The sequence below is a fragment of the Ascaphus truei genome, chromosome 3 (genome assembly GCF_040206685.1).
Source record: "Ascaphus truei isolate aAscTru1 chromosome 3, aAscTru1.hap1, whole genome shotgun sequence".
Lineage (NCBI taxonomy): Eukaryota > Metazoa > Chordata > Amphibia > Anura > Ascaphidae > Ascaphus > Ascaphus truei.
Window position 1 is genome coordinate 150,096,313 of NC_134485.1, and position 10,391 is coordinate 150,106,703.

General features: G+C 38.2%; 1 protein-coding gene across 1 annotated transcript; it reads left to right on the forward strand.

Moving 5' to 3' along the window:
* The first annotated feature begins 404 nt into the window (after nucleotides 1–404).
* On the forward strand, nucleotides 405–3,661 carry LOC142490675 (uncharacterized). The gene is made up of 4 exons (XM_075593096.1): nucleotides 405–421; nucleotides 466–653; nucleotides 2,052–2,129; nucleotides 2,495–3,661. Exons 1-4 carry the CDS (start codon nucleotides 405–407, stop codon nucleotides 3,625–3,627), a joined length of 1,416 nt encoding a protein of 471 aa, XP_075449211.1. The 3' UTR covers nucleotides 3,628–3,661.
* Nucleotides 3,662–10,391: the final 6,730 nt, after the last annotated feature.

Here is a 10,391-nt window from a genome sequence, read left to right on the forward strand (position 1 = left end):
GTGTACCTTTACATTTATTATTCAAATACATGTGATCCTAGGTCATCTGAGTTTTGTTCATATGCAAATATGGGTTCACAATATCTTTCTATGTTAATTAGTCTGGAAACACAGCTTTTTATCATGCCTTACAAGGACAACTAAACACAGGCGGTCAATTTGCCATAACTGCATACAATATGAATGCAAGCTTGCTTACATGTATAGGTTTAGTAGTGAATGCTCATGTGCTTCACATATTACACCTAAAACAGCATGTTTGCTATCTCTTGGAACAGCTAGCAGTGTAGGAAACTGGTGCTTATATTATTATTAATTTACCTCATATATTTTATATGTTTTTCAAGGGCGGACAAGTTCAGCAAGCAGAAAAGAGATGTGGGACACAATAGTCATTGGTGTCAATGCGTGTGGGAATCATGTGAGGGACAAGCGGAGTTGTCACAAGAGATTTGATGATATTAGGTCCAAATTGAAAAAGAAAATACAACACCAACGCGTGCATGCTACTGGCACTGGAGGTGGGCCCACACCACAACGTCTCATATTAAGTCCATTGGAGGAGCTGCTTCGGGCAAAATTACTTCCCGTCGTCGTGGAAGGCTTACCTGGTGACCGTGATATAGGAATTTACCCCTCACAATTTCCACCAGGTGAGAAATATTACTGTACTAGGCGTGTCGTTGCTTACAGTTATTTTGCATAGTTACACTGCTTTTTATACTGTCTTCACAATATAAGCATACCTGCATCTATATATGTATATGTCTGATTCTGTATATATATATATCTCAAAATAGACATATATGTTGTAGTCCTACTAAAAGCAGTAACTAATATAGCACGTGCCATTGCGTGCTCATTTACATGTGAATTCCCAAAATGCATTGCTGCAGTGGAAGCAATTGATGGTGGGCGAAGATGGGGAACAACAGGGTAGTACACATGTGTAACACATGTTAATGAGAAATTATTACTAGCTACAGGTACAGAACAGAAATATGTAGAATATTATTGTGTATTTCATTTATTTTACTCCGACAAACATGACATTACTGCCTATTTTAAGCATGCATCAAATATATTGCATGCAACGGCCTACAAACATCACTTGCACTAACACATCTATAGTTGTTTATGAAAAGGTCCATTTTTACTTTAACTCATATACAGACAGCATAATGAGGCACACGTATCATATTTTATGTCATTGTTTTCATAACTTAAAAACTGCACACGACTATTTAGCTCATCTACCATTGTGTTAAAGCAGCTGCAATTAATATCTCATCACAGCATACACTTCAACAGAGGGGGTGGGGTTCAGCACACACACTAATTACAGCCTCATTTTAGGGTCAACTTAGTTCACACCATTTGCACCTGTTTCAAGTAATTGAAAGGTGTGGCTGATTAGGCTTTTTGGGGAAGGGAATACCGTTCTTACAACCTGACTAGCACAACTGAAGTTAATCACACTCATTTGAAAGCTTCACTTTAGCTACTAAATGCCCCAACAACTCATTACTTATCAAACCGTACGTCACACATTAGTTCACTCATATCTATAGTTGAACTACTACTATCAACGACACATTATCACACACTGCATGTGTTGTCTTGTTTAGTCACAGCCACATTCATGTGTGCCACATCTTATATTAATGTACCACACATATCCTCTACCAAAAACAACACTTTGTGCAATATGACCACCTTCATGATAACCATTGTGAATGGTCATCTCATGATAGTTATGTACATTATGATACTGATATCACTACACAACATATGATTTTTATGTTCAAATTTAATCTATTTATCCTCACGCATTACTGCAGGAACATAGTATGTTTTATGTTAGGGAACTCAAAAGTTCTAAGTACACAGGCATGTACATTGTTATTACAACTATTTATGTTCACTTTCACACACACATTTTGGGTTAAGGAAATGATGCTGTTAGGTACTCATAAATACAGAACATACAATAACTGATGGTTCAATATTTACACATGTAAATGTAAAACTTATGTTATTGTTATATATAGTTGCCCCTGAAGGACATGTGTCACCTGAGACTGAACAAGTGTCTTCACCTGGGTCAGCCAGCTCAACACACCTAGAAGGTGAGTGTATCAGTTGGTGGCCATATAATATGTGCTCTTCTATATGTTATGTTGTCATGGTCATTATTTGTTTTGCACATCTTCTTTAAATAGGATTACTTAGTGTCAGTGAAAATGAAGTGTAAGCCAACTTGTATTGTGGTAGTGATGTTAACTATCATGTAGGAGTTGTGAGTTTACAGCAAGTTTTCATTCACTCATATTTCATACTGAGTCCAAACATTATTCTTAAGTCAAGGTAGTTTTTAATGTGAGGTTATAAAACGTATGGAAACATGTTAGTTGTTACTTATGACACAGTACAATTACATAGTAACACAGCAGAGATTAACATGCCATTTAATAATGTGTACATTTATTTGTAGAACATGATGAAGAGGATTTTGATGATGATGATGATGATGATGATGCCGCCGCCGCCGCCATAGACACACAAATACAAGCAAGTGACCATGAAGAGGTTCCAATTGAAACTGTTTTACCGCCAAAACGTCCAGCAAATACCACATATGATGCAATTGTAGCTTCTGAGGGAAAAATTGTGGAAGCAGAAAATCGTCGCCATTCTGACCTGATGACAGTGCTGGAAAGGATGATTGCACTGCAGGAAGAAACAGTTTCACAATTGGCACATCTCCACAGAGTCTTCATTGAAGTGCCTAAACAGTTGCAAAAAATCAACACCTCATTCGAAGCATTAGTTGTTCAGCAAACACAAGCTAATTACTGGAGAATGACTAATGTACCACAATTCAACACCTCACAGCCAGGATCTGTTCATGCAGGTCAGTTTTCACCACATTCATCTGATATTCATTCACCAGGCCCAAATGTTACCGGTCAAGTAGCAGACATTGCTGTGCAGGTTCCTGACGACATCCTACCGCTGCCATCTGTACAAATTCAGCAGCTGACACCTACAAAGGAGGCCACAAAAAGAAAACACAAGCAGTTACTACTGACCAGTTTTTGGTCAAAAACAACAAAAGACACACATGAAACAGACCAACCATCACTTGTGCAGTGTCTACCAACTTGCTCACATGTGTCAGTGGGCACAAGCCCTGTCCGTGAACAGTCACTACCCAAAAGCCCTGTAGGTGAGTCACTGCCCAAAAGCCCTGTAGGTGAATCGCTGCCCAAAAGCCCTGTAGGTGAATCGCTGCCCAAAAGCCCTGTAGGTGAATCGCTGCCCAAAAGCCCTGTAGGTGAATCGCTGCCCAAAAGCCCTGTAGGTGAATCACTGCCCAAAAGCCCTGTAGGTGAGTCACTGGCCACAAGCCATGTAGGTGAGTCACTGGCCACAAGCCCCGTAGGTGAACAGTCACTGCCCAAAAGCCCTGTAGGTGAGTCACTGGCCACAAGCCCTGCCCGTGAAGTGCCAGAGGCCACTCAAAGTGGCTCTGTTGTGCCTAAAGTTGGTGGCAAAAGAAAAAGGAAAATTCAAGAGACAACAAGCAGGCCTGTTACTCGCTCGCAAAAGGAACAAAAAAACTAAATGTTATAATTCAGAAAATATGTCTTTGGCCTTGTTTTGATGACTTCAGATTATCTAATTACTATTGTATGTATGCTGAAGACTGTGTTGTTTCCAAACTTTCAAGTATGTTTTTGTACACGTGAAGTTTTGGAAATGTTAACACTCCTAATTAATGAATAGTGTTATAAATATTTATGTTTTAATCGTCTGTTCAGTAATGGTCCACCAGGAGCCAGTTGCTAAGTTTAGAGAAGCTGCCATTGACTTTGCAGCAAAACATTGCATTTGGGTGTGTTAATTGATGTAATCATTGCATGTGCATATTATTTTCATGCAATTATAAAAGCACCTATTTAACTGCAAACATCTTTCTTGTACGTGTACAGCAGGATTTTGTGTTAAATATTACTTACCTTTGGTGGCCATTGTAATGTTGTCCTTTAATCATTTATGTGTTCTTGTTTCAAGAACATCTCTGAATTGATACTAATATATATGTAGTATGTATTGATATATGCACACACACACACACACAGACACACACTGTGTGTGTGTCTGTGTGTGTGTGTGTGTGTGTGTGTGTGTATATATAGTACTATCTAAACTGGTATAGATGTATTTACAAAAAACATACACTTCATGCTTCCTTGTGAAAACACACTATTTTAATAATACAGGCCTAATGTTTGACAACTATACTAAGTGTGAGCCTCTAACATTATTGGGTGCAAACAAATGTTTATTACTTAATTCACTCATGTTTATCACCATTTAAATAGGTTTCATACAAGGCCTACTTACTGCCATCAATATGTTGTGTGTACTCCAGCAATATTTAAAAAAAAAAAAAAAAAACATTTTTTTTATATATATATAAAAAAATTTTTTTTAATTTTTTATATATATATATATAATATATATATATATATATATATATATACACATACACATACACACAATATACATATAGTACAATATACACTTTATATATATATATATTTATGAGAGAGATATATTTATATATATATAGATACACACGTATTTAAACTCATGCAGACAGGGAGTTAACCAGACTTTCAAATACACACAGAAATGTATGTGGGAAAAAAACATTTCATTTTGCAGGTGTGTGTATTTACTGATATGGCTGTCTAAGCACTATTTTCACACACTGCTCTTTGTTATTTTGCAAGAAAACTCAATGTTACTGAATGAAAAGTGTAGTAATGTTTTCAGAAACGAGATAAAAAAAAGATACATGTTTGTCCCACATGCGGCTATCACAAACCACAAATGTTCAAGCAATTATAACTAGAAATCCAATTGGCGTTTGAAATAAGGAGTTACAGTTTATACTTTTGTTGACCTTGAAAAGGAAACACAGCAATTTGTTAGCCATTGAGCAGTTTCATTTTGATGAGCAAAGAACAGATACCTGCACACATCTTTTGTGCTACTCTGCAATGGCTGATGAATTGGTGACAATTATGAATCCGAATTTAGGTTATAAATACATGATTTCAGAAGCAATTTTATCAACTTGCGGACACCAAGCAAGCACACGCCAAATCTATGATTTGATTCGAGCAAAATATCCTTATTACCAAAACCGTCGGCATGCGCGCAATTTTAATTCCTCAATAACATTCACTTTATCAACTAATGACTTTTTTGAACGTGTGCAGGATAAGCTAGAACACAACTATGGTTTCTGGAAGATTGCCAAAGAAAAACATTTCACCGTGAAAGAAGGCACATATATTGTGGTTAAAGGCATATTTATTCCTAATGCCAATAGCAATGGATCCGCTACTACTGTTCCGTGTGAATCGATACCTGCTGCAATATCTGCACCCTCCATTCCTGAAACCCACATTGTACAAGAACATAACTACTATGATTATGTACCAAGCCTTTCAGCTGAAAATGCATTGGAATGGGTACCCGAAGAAATGAACATACCTCCCGACCAATTGTTTGAAGAAAGCAGTGGCGATTCCTATGAGCGCTTCATGGAGGAGATGTGTGTCATACTGGATTCAGCGGGTGGGTCAAGCGTGGATGAAAAAGCCTTGCATTTCTGGAGCGACCAGTTGCAGCCAGACGAAGAGTTAATTCTATAAGAATGGTAAATATAACAACCGTTATGAGTTGACTCTGCGTTTAAATATTTTTTTTTTTTCTAACCACCATTTTCCCTTTCAATGCGTGGATACAGCGTAACATAGCAGACTGCATAACATGTAGCGATCACAAACAAATTACAATATAGTAGAACCTGAAAGAGTAGTACACATTGCTGACGGAATAAATATACGTACTTTCCTATCACTTTAAACATATTAGCAACATTTTACCATAACTCTAACACATACCTGTTTTGTTATCATGCTACATCTACAACATTTAAAAGCGGGTCCACCACGTATGACGTGGGACCCTTGTCATGGCCCAAGGCGTCCTTAAAAAGGATTACGGATGTAAGTCCCGCCCCCAAGCGACGTGCGCGCCTCAAAGCCTATTGGCTGTCATGTTTTGTTATAGTAACGGTAACTGCAGTGTGTCATGTGTGCGGCTCAGTGTTTGTAGCCGTAAACTGGGCGTTAGCCGAATGTTAATTGAGTGGGAGGAGTGGGAGGAGTGTTAGCGTGCGTTTCACGCTGGTTTAACATGACGTCACACGTATTGCATTTGCGCATTGTGTTATCGGCCGTCCTTTCTGTCCAAACACGTCTGTTTAAAAAGAATACAGATGTACTCGTTTAGAACGAATGTAGTTTCGTATTCATTGTATTTGAAATAAAGATTTTATGTTTAATGGTATTTTCAAGATGTATTGAACGCACAACGTACGCTTTGTTTTGCGCATGCGCTAACAGTTAGTGCAGCCAAGCGTGAAGTGCGTGCGCACACTAAGATGTGCGCGCACATTTTTCAGTATACAGGCAACGTTCACATCATATACATAGTTATGCCTGCTACAAATTTAAAGAAACATTACATACTGATGTACACTTGTACTTCTAACATATAAGTGAGTGACGTGTGTATGTACACAATCATATAGAGCTGTGTAATGCGTTGTCACGGATACATATATAGTAAGGTGCCATATTTGACCATCATGTGTTTGCTGTATTTCAGAGATGTCGGGGAAGATACAATCGGATCAATGTATGATTTCAGAAGAGTCTACCTTTATATGAGATGATTGTGAGGAGGAGCCACCGACTACTATACTACATATGGAACTAATTTTATATTGCTTGCAGCGCTTATTAACAAACAATTAAAAATGTGATACCCTTATGCCTATATTGCATAAGCACTTAATTAACATAATGATGTTGCAAAATAGTGCCTCATGAATTTTTATTGAGTGTTCTTTAATGGCTACTATCATTTTATGGCATGGTGTGTTTTATATATAACAACCATTCCCACTCTGCTAACACATTTGTGAATTCTATTGTGTAATGGAACGTATGACTGTCGAAACTATGTAACAATAATAATAATAATAATAATTATAATATGAGCATGTTCATGTATAGCGCTGCTAGTTGTACACAGCGCTTTACAGACACATTTTTCAGGCTGAGGTCCCTGGCCCGTGGAACTTACAATTTATTTTTTGCCGCCTGAGGCACAGGGAGATAAAGTGACTTGCCCAAGGTCACAAGGAGCCGACACCGGGAATTGAACCAGACTCCCCTGCTTCAAAATCTCAGTGCCAGTGTGTGTCTTTACTCACTGAGCCACTCCTTCTCCCAATGTAAAGGACACTTACAACCAACTAGCCATTTATTGTTAAAAATCTCTTGTTACATGGGTATGTTGATAAAATGGTTTGGGACTGTAGCAAATAATGTTATTGGCCAGATGTTGTGGTCCCCTACAATGCATGATGTTCTGATTATGACATCAACATCATGTAATGAAGTACGTTTCTGTGTATATTTCATTAACCTAACTAACTATAGTTTACTGTGTTTATTAAACGTTCCAAAAATACATAGTATAGTCAATATGATGATATAAGCTACCATAATAAAGCTGGTGTTATCATTTGTCGGTGTTATACATGGATCCTACACAAATTGATACAGACACAAACAGTTGTCTTACAAAGTGTGTCTATGCTAATGTGCACGTGATTGACGTTACAATTGTGACAATACTTGATAATTATCATCATGATAATGATGAAGTGACGTGATTTATATTGCAAAAATATTACCAACATTGTCATATTGGTAAATTATAAATGCTAAATGACACTAACATTAGTGACAAATTTGTCTTCTCTGTTAACAGTTTAACACTTGGTACATGTAGGACACATCCACACACGTGTGACTTATACATACACATGTCACAAATGTAAATTAATGTTGACTATTAATTCCTAGCATTACAAAACACCAACATTGCTAAATATAAGATGTAGTACGCATTGTTGTGATTGCAGGCATTCATGCATGGAGTTTTATGATCAGTCAATTTCATCCGTGATGAATGATCTCCCGTAAGTAAAGAAATAAGTACAGTTATCCCCTTGTCTCCAAACACCTCTATATTACATTAATGGAATTTATAAGGAAACATACATAAAATGTGATGAAATGGGAGTAATCATTTTCTAATACAATGCACATGAAAGCTCAAGAGTAGCTAAATGCATATACATGATACAGAAAGTACATATATGTAACATTTGTGTTTAAACCAATATGTTGGGTTTTGACTTCAAATAATTATAGGAAGATTGATGTAGGCACATCTTATGAGAGATGTCAGCAAATATACATACCATGATCAGTCATACTGGAGATATACCTATAATGCAAAGGAACAATATATAAATTGCAAACATTGACATGCCATCTTCAGTACCGTAAACAACACAGCAAAGTGTGTATTTGGTGTTAAATGTGCAACACCATGTATATTTCATGACATTCAAAATGTAAATCAGGCTGGTGTACACATCATATGGATGTACATGTTACACTGCACCAATAACATTGTATGTAAGCATACTAGAAGCATGAATGAGTATGGGCATAATATGTGTATTGTGTTAGCATAAGGAACAACACAATGCTAAAATATTAGTGCTTTGTTACCCCAGTTGTATTCACATACACACAACTAAAGTAAAATTGAAGAGGGATTATATAACCTGTGCAACAATAACATACCGGTGCCACATCCCTTTGTGCACACAGCAGAGAGAAGAAAGGTGTGCAACCCATATTCATCTGTGTCCTACCAGAAGGGTATATAAAAAAACATTATTGTTAAGATAACATAATGTAAGTATAAAAGTAGAACTTGGAACATATATGTTTGTACTTACAAGAAAAAAATGAATTGATGAGATTCTGGCGTGTCTGGCCACCACTGGCTGTTTGTTCATTTTCAGCAGCTACATGGGTGGGATGCTCGTCTACCACAGGCTCAGCTAGGTCTGACTGTACATTGTGCCTCAGTGCAACATTGTGCAAAATGCAACAGGCAAGGATAATATCAGACACTTTTTGAGGCTTGTATAGAAGAGCCCCACCAGTTCTGTCCAGACACCTAAATCTGGTCTTGAGTAGGCCAAATGTCCTCTCTATAACAGATCTTGTAGAGATATGGGCTGCATTGTACCTCTCCTCTGCTTCAGTTTGAGGGTTTAGCACCGGAGTCAAGAGCCACGGCCTAATTCCGTATCCTGAGTCACCTATAATGAATGGAGCACACATAAGCTGACATTAGTGATCAAATTGTACAATGCCAACATTCCTAAATAAAAAAGTGTTTTGTGTTAGAACATGTAAATGTGTACTCACCCAGCAGCCAACCATGTTCAAAATGTCCCTCTTCGAACGCATGGAAGACTGAAGAGTTCCTCAGGATAGAGGAATCGTGACTGGAACCAGGGAATTTGGGTACCACATGCATTATCCTCATCGTGGCATCACATACCACCTGTACATTGAGTGAATGGTAGTGCTTCCGATTGCGGTACACATGCTCACTCTGACTAGGTGCAATCAAAGCAACATGTGTGCAATCGATTGCACCCAGCACACATGGTATCCCTGCTATATTATAAAAGCCAGTCCTGACTTCCAGCCACTCTGTCGCCTCTGTAGGAAAATGAATATAATTCCTAGCGCGTCTATTGAGTGCATAGAGAAACTGGGTCAAGGCCCGCGAGAATGTAGATTGCGAGACCCCGCCCACTATGCCCACAGTTGTCTGGTATGACGCGGAAGCAAGATAATGTAATGAGCACAGCATTTTAACAAGCCCAGGGACTGCACGACCTCTGGCTGTGAAAAAATCTAAATCTCCCCTTAACTCCTGATAAAGAGCTAAGATTGCTGCTGAACTCAAACGATAGCGACTTACAATCTCCTCCTCACTCATCCCATCTAACAGGGTTCTCTCCCTGTACAGACGCGGACGAGGCACAACTTGTCTCCTCTGTCTTCTCCTCTGATCTCCTGTCCCTCTCCCTGTCTCTGTCGTATCCGCGTGACTGTCCCTGTCACTGTCACTGTCCCTCGGTGTGTCCCTCCCTTGCCCTATATGATTGTCTTCATCATCAAGCATGTCATAGAAAAGAATGTTCCTCCGTCTCCTAAACAATCTCAACATTTTGAAATGAGTAGCTGTGAATGATCAGGTAATGGGCGTCCTTTAAATAGGTATGTGATGATGTCAGGTGACATAGTAAAATGCAAGGTGTTACATTAACATAATAAAGTACTTCTGTGGCAAGCTGT